Consider the following 16,393-nt stretch of genomic DNA (forward strand, 5'->3'; position numbering starts at 1 on the left):
CCAGCACCACTACATACAGTGCTATGGCCAGCAAGGAGCTCAGCCCTTTTCCCGACTGAACACGGCCAGGACGTGATAGGGACCTGTATGCGGCAGGCCGCCGACCACGTACACTGAACTTGACCACACACTGCAACAGGGAGCGGCTTATACGAAGTATGCCTCGTCTTGTAAGTGAATGTTTCAGAAATCAGTGCAGTAATTACGCACTCAAAATGGCAACTTCGAAATGACCCATGTTTACCCATTTAGTCCGTCAAGATCGTTGGCGGTCCTAACATCTGTACATACATGGCTGGTACCGCTTGTAATGTGTTGTCGTTTAATATATCAGGCAACTATTACTGGTAACATATATCTCATAAAGGTTATTTCCGAGTATTCCTTACTTTTGGGGAGTCTATAGTACATCACATACAAGATACAAGGTTCCACAAGATAAGCCACTGAACTTGGGGCTGGGTGTTGGGATAGGGTTGGAGACGGGGGGACGGGGGATGGATCATGGGAGATGGGGGTACGTGAGTTGGGTAATGGAGGACAGGGGTACGTGGGGTGGATCATGGAGGACAGGGGTACGTGGGGTGGATCATGGTTGACAGGGGTACGTGTTGTGGGTGTCATCCGAGAGGGATGAAGGCCACGATATCACATTCTCTGACTATTCCGTGTTCTTGTAGGCCACTGTGAAGACGCTCTCGGCCTGGTCCTCTGTTCTCATCTTGTACTTGTGCTTTGTGCTGGACCTGTGGAAGACATGACGAGTTAACAGTCACATTAGTGCTCATTACATGTACGATGATGGTATCACCTCAGCCAAGATTTAACCTAATATCAAGTTCCTTACATGCATTAAAGAAGTTGACTATCCATAGAACTTGATTTTCCTCCTTACATACACCACAACATAAGCGCCTTTGCAACGAGACAATGCTGTTAGATCAAGTACATGCACCAACGTCAGTTCATGCAACCAGACAATATTGTCATACAGCTACGTGGACACAGATTAACATAAATCAGTCATTAAACTTAATCCCTATTTGCTAGCTGGTGCAATGACGTCACACAGTCTAAGTATTGTTCTGCCCTGCCAGTGTGACGTCCGCCATTATCATCCCTGACTGATGACGAATCCAAGCTTCGTTTTGTACTATCAGTTCAAGTTGCGGACATTCCAGTTTGGGGTGATATCATTTTGGAACCAATTTGTAAGATTGTATAGGGATTTAGAAACAGGATTATTCCATTCGCAACGTGTAAAGTTTTTGTGTAATCATGCTGTTTTCATGACGTACACGAGCATATGGTCAGGGTAAAATTCGAGTGTTGCTGTACATGTGATAAAAAACCAGACTGAAAGTTGTTCTAATATGTTTTTTAACTCGGTTAAACGTTTTTTTACATGTAGCATCTGTCACGTCATGAATGGTTAGACACATCATTGTGGCATGTACTCTTTACGCGACAGTAATTGGCAGATTACAATCACGATATCAACAGACATATATGATGATAGAGGTCGCTGGTCGACCAGGGGCGACAACTGGCGCCAAAGACCATTTAAGCTTGAGCGACTGTGATAAGTGCAAAGCAAAGTGCCTCTCAAATTGGAAATGAGCTTCACAGAGCTACAGGTGTTCGAGCGAGTGGTCAGACGATTCGTAATAAGCTACAGAGATGGAACCTGCATCCCACGAGTCGCCGACCGCCCCATTGCAGCGCTGGACCAGTCGTCTAATGTTATCGGATAAATCAAGGTTTACTTTGCACGTCCTGGCCAGCCGCAACAGAGTGTCGCGTGGACGGAATGAACGTTTCCATGCCGTTTTCATGACAGAACGATAGTTTTAGCGATGGCACTGTAATGGTATGGGGTTGATCACTGTGGTTGGCAGAACACTTTTACATATTGGTGTCACGGGCAGTACTACCGTGATATTCTGGAGGCACGCTTGGTGCCAAGTTGAACGTCGGTTTGTGTTTGAAGTGTTACTGAGGGCCTCCAACAGGAGAATACAACCTCCTTACCATGGCCAGCACTCAGTCCAGACTTGTCACCCATCGAACACGTCTGGTATATCCTCTGTAACCACCTTACCATGGCCCTGGTCAACAACCACCGACCACTCTGAACAAACTTGGCGTAGAAAGTTGACACTGGACGTTTGATTAGCAGTCTGCCTCGTCGAATCCAGGATTGTTTTGAGAATAAAGGCGGATAAAAAAAAACGCGATAGCAATAGGTTTGACCATTCATGGTGTATGAGATAATGGACGGTCGGGTCCTGTGGCTAGTCTAACACACTACAAGGTCATCTGACATTCCACCACTAAGACAAATCCCAGTCAGAGATAAATGAGACTTGCCCGATTTGTTTGGCATCCTCGACGGTTTCCGGTAATTTCCGGTTCAGTGTTTCCGGAAGGGCGAGGGCTAGCCCACCAGCAAGGACAGCAGTGACACCAAATACCACCAGAGGAAGAGCCTGCTCGCCAAACGTACCCCCAACAAGTATACCCTACAACAGAAAGATATAATATACATGTGTTATAATGATATAGCCCTATATCAGGGGCCAGAAACGGTGGGTGCTGTTGTTTAAACGTCGCGTGGACGACGACTATACACAACCCATTGACATGTTGCACATCGACGTGAAGCTTGTTCCCAGGGCCAACTGGTAGTAACATCAGAAGTGACCTGTCTTTAACGGGTTCGAAGCCGGGGCGCTTTTAAGCCCGATTTGACCCGATTTACGGCAGTATTTCACGCAGCATGTGCTTGTTATGTTTCGTACATTGACCACAGGGTTTTGTTGTTACTATGGATCGAAAGCCCCGTGTCTGAGCTTTCACGTAATGTGCGACACGTGCGGGTGTCGTCACGTTTTCACACCCTTAAAGCCCCCCGAAGCTAAGCCCCATACGTGTGACGGGAGCCAAAACAGCTCATAGGGGCTTCTCAATACTGTTAGGTGTTCCCAATACAGGTACAAGGACTGGGACCTATACCGCTTGACTCAGACCCTCTTTACCAGGGTCAATAATTTGATCTACAATACGTGTGCACAACATACGACGACTCTGACAAAGAGAGCATCTCACTGATTCATAAAATGTCAAGAAGAACTCACTAAATCGGAAATGAAAGGGGAGATAACTCCGCCTATCCTGGAGAACGTCAGGTTGACGCCAAGGCCGATGTTTCTCAGAGGTGTGGGGTACAACTCGGCGGTGAAGATGTAGATGACACCAAACGCCCCTGACGAACCCATCTTCCCCACCAGCGACAACATCATTAGCGACCAGTCTGCCGCTGGAACAAAGACGGCACATCTTGCAATAAATGAAAAGTAAAGTTGTCATTTATATACTGCTAAAAGACAATCTTTCCACCATTTGATGCTTGTGTGACAACATATACTGGTTTAGACTGATGCTGATTCAGTAATCTTTTAGCGATTCTACCAGAAGCCAACTATTGTCGCCTTTACGTCATATTCCAGCTCAAGATTCCTCTTCTGCGTAATCAAATGCGACCCCGGAGAGGAACACACCACCGTGATGTGCACATGGCGAACAGAGATGATTATATATATGACCCATGTTGGAATGACCAGATACAGAACTCATTACACTTGGTCACATCGGAGGCTTCTCAAATGAACCACAACCAGGAACCTCACACTAACTACATATATACGCTCAGCCTTGTGACACTATCCACAGCGAGTGTTCTCACATTAACTACAGAGGTTCTCAGTCTACCACCTAACACACAACCCCCACCCCACCCCCACCCGCCCCACGTTTATCAGTTAGCGTTACAATCGAACCACGTCTGAGCCTCCATTTCCAGTAGGACATGTTTTGTCCACCTCGTTCTTGCTACAATCCACAGTTTCAAACAGTAAACAGAACCACATGTGTGCCCAGTATCCTTGCTTCGCAGTAATATTACAAAATGGTTCATGTTAAGATTGACCACGGTCCACCTACTTCCACTGGCGTAGATGGCGGGAAAGACCGTGAGGACACACGCCACGCCCCCTAGTGACATCAGTGCGCACAGCAGTACCCGGCGTCCGACTCGGTCCAGCAGGAAGATAGACAGGATATACCCCACCGCCTCCACCAGCGCCGACAGCACAAAGTTGACGAAGATGTTGCCACTGAGGTTGGAGACGTTCAGGGTGAGTCCGTAGTACACCAGACTCGACACCATCCTAGAGACAGAGATCGCGAGTAGAGGGGCAGAATATATGAGGAGAAATTCACAAGACGACGCAACTGATCTATTGTTCGCTGGTGTGTTTGTGTTTGTCTGTCGCAATTTCATCAGACAGCAATGTATTTCCTCCAAAATGAGATCGATTCTAACATTTGTACATGACAAGAACCGTGCTGCAGGAACAGCAGTCTGAGACAGACAAAACCATGTCCAGTCTAAAGTTGCTTATTCCTTACATAATACATCCAGGCGTTAGAGGCAGTGTTGATGTTTCTGGAGTGTGTCTCAACAGGTATCTCGTAGAATACTGTTATTTATCTTCTTTAGCTGAACAGTATTAATTTTAGAAGATATATGATCACACATTTGTGTCATGTGTGATTTATGTGAGTCGGTAGTCGTAGTCTCACCAGATGTAGAAGAGGATCAAGGACCGCACTGCCAGTGTTTTGTTGGTAAACATCTCTATCAGCTTCCCCTTGGGTTCATTCTCTGCTTCCATTGTCTTGTCGTCGAACAGCGTTTCCGGAAGGGTAATCTTGTTGACCTTGGCGGCCTTTCGCACTATGTTTTCCGCTTCCTGCAAACGGCCTTTCGACATCAACCAGCGGGGAGACTCTGGTATTAACCTACACAACAGACATAGCATCATAGCATAGAACATACTGTAGAATATACAGTACATATATAATATACAGTATATAGCATAGAACAATATACAGTATATGTATTGGCATTTAAGACTGTTTAGTTCTGAACATCAGGCCAACTTGCAGAAGACGATGTCACCGCTACCACCAAGTTCATATATACGTATGGGAGATGCGACCGTCATAGCTTTAAGATCGCTTTGAGCAAATGGACTCAGAACCCGAGGGCCCTGTGGATACCATATACTGACCACCAGTAGCTGAGGAAGAGGACAGCTGGCGAGGCGAGGGCGAGCACCAGGTGATGCCAGTCCGGGAGGAGGAAGGCGAGACCCGCCATGATGATCATACCCAGCACCCAGAACAACTCGATCACCAGGCCGGTCCACACACGCTTGGATGGACCCACGAACTCCACCCCTGCAGGCGGAAGGTGCGGGGCTTACATACAAAATACCTTGCTGTCAGGATTTTCGATAAGTCACAACAATCAGTATTGAGATCTTAACCAAGGCAGCTACTCTTGTACACTGGCGCTTCACATAATCCCAACTTTATGTTTATTCTATGCAAGGGAGACGGACATATTTAAGGAGCCTTTGTGACATTGGTGAAATGACTGGAATAACCATACGGCTTAAAGCAGCACAGCCAACTCACTCACTCACCCACATTCAGTTAGAACACAGACAACGTGTCTGGCCTACCTATTACAAAGACTTCCAGGAACGTGGATGTCGTGATCTACGATACCAATGACAAGCTGTCCAAGAAACTTTGATTATGTGTTCTACCCTACATATATCAAAGGCTTCCAGGAACGTGCATGTCGTAATCTTCAATACCAATGACAAACCGTTCTAGGAACTTGGATGTCGTGGTCTATCCTACCTACTACAAAAGCTCCCAAGAAAGCTGATGTCGTGGTCTTCCCTGCCTACTACAAAGGCTCCCAAGAACGTAGATGTTCTGGTCTACCCTGCCTACTACAAAAGCTCCCAAGAACGCGGTTGTCGTGGTCTCCTAACCTATTACAAAGGCTCCCAAAAACATGGATGCCGTGGTTTTCCCTACCTATAACAAAGGCTCCCAAGAACATGGATGCCGTGGTTTTCCCTACCTATCACAAAGACTCCCAAGAACGCTGATGTTGTGGTCTTCCCTGCCTACAAAGGCTCCCAAGAACGCTGATGTCGTGGTCTACCCTACCTATAACAAAGGCTCCCAAGAACGCTGATGTCGTGGTCTTCGCTCCCAAGAACATGGATGTCATGGTCTATACTTACCTATAACAAATGCTCCCAAGATCGCTGATGTGGTCTACCCTACCTATAACAAAGGCTCCCAAGAACGCTGATGTTGTGGTCTTCCCTGCCTACTACAAAGGCTCCCAAGAACGCTGATGTCGTGGTCTACCCTACCTATAACAAAGGCTCCCAAGAACGCTGATGTCGTGGTCTTCGCTCCCAAGAACATGGATGTCATGGTCTATACTTACCTATAACAAATGCTCCCAAGACCGCTGATGTGGTCTACCCTACCTATAACAAAGGCTCCCAAGACCGCTGATGTGGTGGTCTACCCTACCTATTACAAAGGCTCCCAAGAACGTGGATGTCGTTGTCAGCCCGGCCAGGAACCGGAAGACCATCAGCATGGTAAAGTTGTACGGGAAGTAGTTGGCGAAGCCGGTGAGTATCATCAGGAAGAGGAACATTAGGAACGCTTTCTTCCGACCAAATCTGCAATCCAGAACACAAAACAAAGGTCAGTCATCGACCTGAGTGAATTATGAGGTAAATTTTAGACAGGTCTTCTATGACTCCTGTATGTTGACAAGACAGGCCTCTACTCACATGTCGCTGATAAAGCATTGAAGTGTGGAGCCAACCAGCTTCCCCGCCAGCACCAGGGAGTTGGACAACGTCCGCACCACTCTGTCGCCGCATACGATGTTCAGCTGTAACGGGGGAGGAGATCACGAGATTGGTAAAAAAAATTGGTAATATGATATTATTGAAAATTGGCAAGCATTTTGAAGATGTGTCGTTTCTGTTTTCAATTCTGTTTTTGTTGTGGTTTGAAAGTTCTGAGAATCAGCACTCCATTAGCCTAATCTAAGCATGTACACGGCAACTGACGCCATTCCATTCTACAGACTCAAATCCGTATCTGTGGAGAAGTGTTATGTCCTCTTGGATCACACATAAAACAATATAGTTCTAATGACTCAGATGTGTGACGGTGTAGTGGTCTACAGTGTTAGTTCAACTGAATTTACTGTTCTAATGACTTACATCCGTGGCGATGGTGGACACAAAAGTCGACCTGTCATACACCCAGCTGTCACACTCGCGCTTGGTCAAGTTGTCTCCCCTTGACAAAATGGTGGAGTTCCGGTTTGTGTAGATTTCACACTTTGAGTACTTGCCATCGGAGACCGGGATGGTAAGGTTGATGAGCTGGCGGTGGTAGCTACTCTGCACGGCGTATGTGTCGTTGTCGTAGCCGGGGATCTTACATCTGTCAGAGATTGAACAGAAACAAACACAAGACAGGTGAACAGTTTACTAGGTCACATGATTCACTTGTGAATGGCAGGGTAGGCTAGTGATTAAAGCGTCCGCTCGTCATGCAGAAGACCCGGGTTCGATTCCCCACATGGGTGCAATGTCTGGTGTCCCCTGCCGTGATATTGCTGGAATATTGATAGAAGCAGCATAAAACTAAACTCACTCATTCACTCACTCACTTGTGAAGGAGTGGGTGCGGATAACCTACTCGTGGGCGATGGAGAGGGGGAAACTCACCTGTGACGGGTGGTAATGAGGACGGTGATGATTTTATCAGCTACGATGAGAGTGAAACTCACTTGTGAGGGGTGGGGTACGATGAGAGTGAAACTCACTTGTGAGGGGTGGGGTACGATGAGAGTGAAACTCACTTGTGAGGGGTGGGGTACGATGAGAGTGAAACTCACCTGTGAGGGGTGGGGGTACAGTGAGAGTGAAACTCACCTGTGAGGGGTGGCAGTGTGGACGACGAGGAAGCTACTCACCTGTGAGGGGTGGCAGTGTGGACGGCGAGGACTCCACTCACCTGTGAGGGGTGGCAGTGTGGACGGCGAGGACGCTACTCACCTGTGAGGGGTGGCAGTGTGGACGGCGAGGATGCTACTCACCTGTGAGGGGTGGCAGTGTGGACGGCGAGGACGCTACTCACCTGTGAGGGGTGGCAGTGTGGACGACGAGGACTCCACTCACCTGTGAGGGGTGGCAGTGTGGACGACGAGGACGCTACTCACCTGTGAGGGGTGGCAGTGTGGACGGCGAGGATGCTACTCACCTGTGAGGGGTGGCAGTGTGGACGGCGAGGATGCTACTCACCTGTGAGGGGTGGCAGTGTGGACGGCGAGGACGCTACTCACCTGTGAGGGGTGGCAGTGTGGACGGCGAGGACGCTACTCACCTGTGAGGGGTGGCAGTGTGGACGGCGAGGACGCTACTCACCTGTGAGCGGGGACGGTGAGGGTGAAGACAGACGCCAGCGTCTGGAATGCGACACAGATCCCAGTCAGACACACAAGGAAGTAAAGCCGCTTCTGGTACGGCCCAAACTCCCCCAGCAACGCCAACACGTCGTCAAACTTCATTCTCCGCCTTCCTGACCTGTCAACATACATGTAACAGTTACGGCTGACATACTGCCGCCGGCGGAGGAGTTCCTTTGTTACATTGGTCCTGACTGTTGGCACCTTGTTTTGAAGAATAAGTAAGAGATACGTCAAGAGTCGGGCGAACAGCAGTGATCTCCTGATCAACCTAGCTGGTGCCCAGAGACACAATATACCTAGGTGTGCGGGAGAGTCCAGGGTGTAATCACACATCAGCAACACAGAGCCATGGTGTCCGCTCAAAGCGACAGGAAGGATGTGGAGACAGTTGGTTTGTTTACATGACACCGGTACCAAAGTTTCAGACTGTGTAGCTGCTAGCTACACCGCTTCACGCATACTACCTTGATGAGATGACACAGGGTTTTGCACAACGCAGGGATGTGCGTCCAGACAATATATTGTAATATTCATTGAACATTATTCTTGACCAGAATAATGGCGTCCTGTTGTGTTTTTTTTATCAACGTTTACAGTACACTACCCTGCTCCATTTGATTACTTTAAGGACCTCTGATATTGTTTTAATACCTAGCAAACAAATTGTACACACGACAGTTATCCGTTTCAAAACATAATAACGCTGACAGTACACAGTTGTGAGACTTGGATACCTCTACCTCTCATCAGGCAACACCTAAAGTCATAATGAGAGATACTGCCCCCAAAACACATGGTTTCTGTCAACGGTTGACAAGAATATTCTGTCCATTTGAATATGGGTTAGGTGTATCTCAATATACGGCCATTACTGAATACATTTGATTAAGTAACTATTATGCAATAGTACCTTGCCATGGCAAGACCCAAATAAACTTAGGAATCAAATTTGGTGACAAATCTTAACTTGTAAGCAAAACGTTTTAAAGATAAATTGAACCTGAATAATTATTGTGGAGTATTGCTGGAATATTGTGGGGTCGGTCACTACAACATGCAGTTTTAGGTTGACATCTTTCTTGAATCTCCAAATGAGGTGCCAAGCCTTAACGAGACAAACTTTTAAAACCTTTTAAAGATAATTTGGTTGAGGAAAAACTTTTGGAAGCAGGCAATAATCGATGTCTTCCAAATGGTGTTCCGCCCAGGCAGGTAGACACAAGGCAGGTCAGGTAGGAGAAGAAGGCCTCAAATTATCGTTGTGTCGCACATACATGGGTTCATACTGTCATACTGTCAGTTCATACTGGACACCACTATCCTTGCACCTGACGACACCACTATCCTTGCACCTGGCGACACCACTATCCTTGCACCTGGCGACACCACTATCCTTGCACCTGACGACACCACTATCCTTGCACCTGGCGACACCACTATCCTTGCACCTGGCGACACCACTATCCTTGCACCTGACGACACCACTATCCTTGCACCTGGCGACGCCACTATCCTTGCACCTGCCGACTTTCACCACTATCCTTGCACCTGACGACGACGACACTATCCTTGCACCTGGCGACACCACTATCCTTGCACCTGGCGACACCACTATCCTTGCACCTGGCGACACCACTATCCTTGCACCTGACGACGCCACTATCCTTGCACCTGGCGACGCCACTATCCTTGCACCTATATGCAGATTTGCTCTATGCAAAATATATTGAAAGGCTTATAAATCAGAATCAAAAACACAAAACATGGTTAGGCCCTCTCACGTTTCTGCCGACAACAACTGGACATACGACAACAAGCAATTCCATGCCTCCGTGTTCCCAGATCCACACATTGCTGGAATATTGCTAAAAGCGGCGTAAAACCATACTCACTCACTCACCACGCTGACAACGTTCGATCATACTTCATTTCCAGACGTGTTGATGGTCTTCGTGGACGCTGATAATATTACACTTCCTGCACCTTACATCACCATCCTCGACTCTGACGACATCATTGTTCTTTCCTATCTAACATCGCTCTTCATGTATCTGACAACATCGCTCTTCTTGTATCTGACAACATCGCTCTTCCGGTATCTGACAACATCGCTCTTCCTGTATCTGACAACATCGCTCTTCTTGTATCTGACAACATCGCTCTTCCTGTATCTGACAACATTGCCCTTCTTGTATCTGACAACATCGCTCTTCCTGTATCTGACAACATCGCTCTTCCTGTATCTGACAACATCGCTCTTCCTGTATCTGACAACATCGCTCTTCTTGTATCTGACAACATCGCTCTTCCTGTATCTGACAACATCGCTCTTCATGTATCTGACAACATCGCTCTTCCTGTATCTGACAACATCGCTCTTCCTGTATCTGACAACATCGCTCTTCTTGTATCTGACAACATCGCTCTTCCTGTATCTGACATTATCGCTCTTCTTGTATCTGACAACATCGCCCTTCTTGTATCTGACAACATCGCTCTTCCTGTATCTGACAACATCGCCCTTCTTGTATCTGACAACATCGCTCTTCCTGTATCTGACAACATCGCTCTTCTTGTATCTGACAACATCGCCCTTTTTGTATCTGACAACATCGCCCTTCTTGTATCTGACAACATCGCTCTTCCTGTATCTGACAACATCGCTCTTCCTGTATCTGACAACATCGCCCTTCATGTATCTGACTTATCTGACAACATCGCCCTTCTTGTATCTGACAACATCGCCTTCCTGTATCTGACAACATCGCTCTTCCTGTATCTGGACAACATCGCCCTTCTTGTATCTGACAACATCGCCCTTCTTGTATCTGACAACATCGCTCTTCCTGTATCTGACAACATCGCCCTTCCTGTATCTGACAACATCGCTCTTCCTGTATCTGACAACATCGCTCTTCCTGTATCTGACAACATCGCCCTTCTTGTATCTGACAACATCGCCCTTCTTGTATCTGACAACATCCCTCTTCCTGTATCTGACAACATCGCCCTTCTTGTATCTGACAACATCGCTCTTCATTCGACAACATCGCCCTTCCTGTATCTGACAACATTTCTCTTCCTGTATCTGACAACCTTGCCCTTCCTGTATCTGACAACATCGCCATTCCTGTATCTGACAACATCGCCCTTCTTGTATCTGACAACATCGCCCTTCTTGTATCTGACAACATCGCTCTTCATGTAACTGACAACTTCGCTCTTCCTGTATCTGACAACATCGCTCTTCTTGTATCTGACAACATCGCTCTTCCTGTACCTGACAACATCGCTCTTCCTGTATCTTACTACATCGCTCTTCATGTATCTGACAACATCGCCCTTCTTGTAACTGACAACTTCGCTCTTCCTGTATCTGACAACATCGCTCTTCTAGTATCTGACAACATCGTTCTTCCTGTATCTGACAACATCGCTCTTCCCGTATCTGACAAAATCGCCCTTCCTGTATCTGACAACATTTCTCTTCCTGTATCTGACAACCTTCCCCTTCCTGCATCTGACAACATCGCTCTTCCTGTATCTGACAACATCGCTCTTCCTGTATCTCTGTATCTGACAACATCGCTCTTCCTGCATCTGACAACATCGATCCTCTTGCATCTGACAACATCGATCCTCTTGCATCTGACAACATCGATCCTCTTGCATCTGACAACATCGATCCTCTTGCTAATGATGACATCACTTACACAGATTATCTGAGCATCAATAAATGTATATTGCCATTAGCTGTGATTGAGGTTCAAGTCAGTGAGTGAGTATGGTTTTACGCCTCCTTTGGCAATATCATGGCAGGAGACACCAGATATGGGCTTCACACTGTACTTGTGGAGAATCGGACCCGGGACTTCAGAGTGACGGACGAACGCTGTAACCACTAGGCTACCCCATCGGCCCGACTGAGGTTCAAACTACGATACCAAAATATTTAGGCGTCAGGTTAAGTTTTGGTGAACATTTTGATCTCAAGATGCATTCCTTCGTAGAGTCGTATCTGCTGATCTAAATGTCCCCCCGAACCTGTAGATTTCTGCATATTAAAGTCAAGACAGCCCCCACTGAGGGATGGCAGCTATATCTATATGTGTACACAAAGTCTGTACAGTGTTTTTCCTATCAGTAAACATAAACAATATCACCGACCGCCTCACGACCAGGTAGACATGTTGCTGGGGTATCCCCCGTCAGACAAGATCAATAGATAGACAACATCTTCCTAGTCTTAGACACAAAGGCATGTGTAGAGAGACATGTACAATAGTGTATGGAATCTGACATTATAATCTGAGTTATGGAATCACGTTAACGTACGTGGTGGTGTTCCTCTACATTTGATGGTGGGACAGTTACGTCCTCCAGGACCTGTTCCAACAAAGGTTGCCCGCCTACACTGACAGTTACAACTTGTACACACATAATGCTTAGGGCTACACCATGGCTGCAAAACTATGTAAACAATAAAACAGACAATACCAACTCTGTTGTTAAACAATAAAAATATAACTTCTGTTCAGTCCTCACACTGTCTGTTCCTTCCCGGACTCCACAGTGAGTAATACCTTGACAACTGACACAGGGGAGTCATCAGATGATCGTGGGCTGATTGTGTTATGCATAGTTATTTAAAAAACTCCCAAATTCCCAGTAGTTTCTTATCTCACCTCTCGGCTACCTTCGAGACTTCATACATATTTACATGACTGACAGGGCCGGGTCACCTGGGGAGACAGAGGTGTCACTTACATGTTACATGTGAGTTTCCGAACTACCGTATAGAGGCGTGGTGACACAGATGCTGCTACTACCCCGGGGATATACCGGAACTGTAGTTGGGGCTATCACAGATGCTGCTACTACCCCGGGGATATACCGGAACTGTAGTTGGGGCTATCACAGATGCTGCTACTACCCCGGGGATATACCGGAACTGTAGTTGTGGCTATCACAGATGCTGCTACTACCCCGGGGATATACCGGAACTGTAGTTGTGGCTATCACAGATGCAGCAACTTCCCCAGGGATATACCGGAACTGTAGTTGGGGCTATCACAGATGCTGCTACTACCCCGGGGATATACCGGAACTGTAGTTGGGGCTATCACAGATGCTGCTACTACCCCGGGGATATACCGGAACTGTAGTTGTGGCTATCACAGATGCTGCTACTACCTCGGGGATATACCGGAACTGTAGTTGTGGCTATCACAGATGCTGCTACTTCCTCGGGGATATACCGGAACTGTAGTTGTGGCTATCACAGATGCTGCTACTACCCCGGGGATATACCGGAACTGTAGTTGTGGCTATCACAGATGCTGCTACTACCCCGGGGATATACCGGAACTGTAGTTGTGGCTATCACAGATGCTGCTACTACCCCGGGGATATACCGGAACTGTAGTTGTGGCTATCACAGATGCTGCTACTACCCGGGGATATACCGGAACTGTAGTTGTGGCTATCACAGATGCTGCTACTACCCCGGGGATATACCGGAACTGTAGTTGTGGCTATCACAGATGCTGCTACTACCCCGGGGATATACCGGAACTGTAGTTGTGGCTATCACAGATGCTGCTACTACCCCGGGGATATACTGGAACTGTAGTTGTGGCTATCACAGGCTGATATACCGGAACTGTAGTTGTGGCTATCACAGATGCTGCTACTACCCCGGGGATATACCGGAACTGTAGTTGTGGCTATCACAGATGCTGTTACTACCCCGGGGATATACCGGAACTGTAGTTGTGGCTATCACAGATGCTGCTACTACCCCGGGGATATACTGGAACTGTAGTTGTGGTTATCACAGATGCTGTTACTACCCCGGGGATATACCGAACTGTAGTTGTGGCTATCACAATGAGTTTGCCATTCACTATCTTTTCCTATGTCCACAGTTTGCTGAAGTTCGATCAAGATGTTTCTTCTATTAAAATGGTTTTGATCTACAATCAGTTTTATATGGAAATTATTCATTATCCGATGAAATTAATCAAAATATTGTCAACTCTGGACACAACTATTTAGCCTGAATCTAATGTCCTTCTTATTCATGAATTGTTAATGTGCTGTTGTACTAGTACTTATTATTATAACTTTAAAGATTGGTTTCCAATGTTGATAAATGAATGTTGTATTATGTATTACGCTTGGATCGGAGAGGTATTCATATAGGTGTAATGACTGTTTACCGATCCATTAATTGATTGAATAAATATTACTTCTTTGGGAGGCATTTAGAAGTTGGGGCAGTAAGGAAGGATAACAATATATGGATGAACAACTTCTTTATTACAGTGAGGGCGACGTTTCGGTGTCGGTTCGAACACCGTTATCAAGCACGTGATCACTCACATCTCGACGAACCTACACCGAAACGTCGCTCTCACGGCAATAAAGAAGTTGTTCATCCATATATTGTTATACTTCCTTGAATAGATATTGTTTAAATTATACATCGAAAGCAAAGATTGAACATCATCATCATCATCATCATCACACATCAGAAACTATAAATAACACGAAGGCTGTAAACAGCTGACAATTAGCAGAGAGGTTGTAAACAAAGAGCTACTTACTCCGGTGTTTAGACACACAGCCTGATCCAGCCACTGATCAGCACCCCACTGTCACACCCAGCAGATGGATCTCCAAGAGAGAACTGTTTAAAGGAGAAGGGTCGTGTTATGTCGAGGCTGTTTGTCCAGAGGGATATAGTGTCATCACACACTGGTCCAGAATACATTATAGGGTGACCCGCTGTTGTGACTGTACAAACATTATACCCTGCAGACCTCGGCTGACAGTCGTACAGGTTACACACATCCCCGATACAGAGGACCCCGTGTAAGACACCATCTGTACTTAGAGAAGTAAATGTTGGTTAAAGTGCGAATAGTTGAACTCCCTACATAGACACAATATGAAGTGCAACATCGTTGTTTCCAGTGGTGATATTGCCTGAATGATTTGATACTCCCTAGGAAGCTGAGAATGAAATTTCTGTGCACTCTGATCACGTTACCAAGGTAATAATAGCGCATGCTCGTGCACTGGATACGATACACTATAAACGGACATGAAATTGCTGTTTAACATTACCGAATGCTCTGGGTAACGTTTCACTCACTCACTCTTTGCTGTGGAAGTGTTAGTTTTCCAAGGCATTGACAAGAAGTCTGTACGCAAATGAATTCGGCGTGAAAACAACAGGCACCAAAGACATGGTATACAATAACCAATTGTATTCTGTGTAAACTAACGTTATAAATAAGTTGTTCTAGGACATTACAGCGGCAGTACAACATGTCTGGAAGTGAGTGAGTGAGTTTAGTTTTACGCCGCACTCAGCAATATTCCAGCTGTATGGCGGCTGTCTGTATATAATCGAGTCTGGACCAGACAATCCAGTGATCAACAGCACAAGCATCGATCTACGCAATGGGAACCGATGACATGTGTCAACCAAGCCAGCGAGCCTGACCACCCGATCCCGTTAGTCGCCTCTTACGACAAGCATGGGTTACTGAAGGCACATTCTAACCAGGACCTTCACGGGTTTGTCTGGACGTACAGGACACACAGATACATGGCAATGCTGGCAGTGAGTATAGCTGACAATGGTGGTCATATTAATCCATCTGCATGGTTAAGATAAAAATAGGCGTCGGCCGTGAAACCATGGTGATAAATGATACCACTGATAGTCTTCATGTAATATGAGATTGTCACTTGCAATTATTTAAAAGCCAAAAGCCAATATACATATTCATGTGCAGTCTATACAGAAACGGTGTCTACATGAACACATACACACGCACGCACATACACACGCACGCACACACACACGCACGCATCTCCATATACCAGCATACCATACATGCAGGCAATCATTATTTGACTGTTGACAAATATGTTAATTTTGAA

At 46.4% G+C, this 16,393-nt stretch overlaps 1 protein-coding gene across 1 annotated transcript; it reads right to left on the minus strand.

The window, feature by feature from the left end:
• Positions 1 to 15,132, minus strand: LOC124281297 (organic cation transporter protein-like). Its single transcript, XM_046717324.1, has 11 exons — positions 15,046 to 15,132; positions 8,394 to 8,552; positions 7,182 to 7,407; positions 6,741 to 6,844; positions 6,472 to 6,626; positions 5,136 to 5,304; positions 4,645 to 4,863; positions 4,003 to 4,229; positions 3,138 to 3,319; positions 2,371 to 2,522; positions 1 to 746 (listed from the first exon to the last, which is right to left on the minus strand). Exons 2-11 carry the CDS (start codon positions 8,534 to 8,536, stop codon positions 662 to 664), a joined length of 1,662 nt encoding a protein of 553 aa, XP_046573280.1. The 5' UTR covers positions 8,537 to 8,552; positions 15,046 to 15,132; the 3' UTR covers positions 1 to 661.
• Positions 15,133 to 16,393: the final 1,261 nt, after the last annotated feature.

This window comes from Haliotis rubra, unplaced genomic scaffold (genome assembly GCF_003918875.1).
Source record: "Haliotis rubra isolate DU_JTF1 unplaced genomic scaffold, ASM391887v1 Scf281, whole genome shotgun sequence".
Lineage (NCBI taxonomy): Eukaryota > Metazoa > Mollusca > Gastropoda > Lepetellida > Haliotidae > Haliotis > Haliotis rubra.

What these genes read in the sequence shown, in the direction of transcription:
- LOC124281297 (XM_046717324.1), bottom strand. Translation starts at nt 8,536, where the DNA reads ATGAAGTTTGACGACGTGTTGGCGTTGCTGGGGGAGTTTGGGCCGTAC. An exon ending in TGTCCACCATCGCCACGGAT is followed by an intron (nt 6,845 to 7,181) that starts GTAAGTCATTAG and finishes CCCCCGTTACAG; the next exon opens with CTGAACATCGTATGCGGCGA. An exon ending in CAATGCTTTATCAGCGACAT is followed by an intron (nt 6,627 to 6,740) that starts GTGAGTAGAGGC and finishes TCTGGATTGCAG; the next exon opens with ATTTGGTCGGAAGAAAGCGT.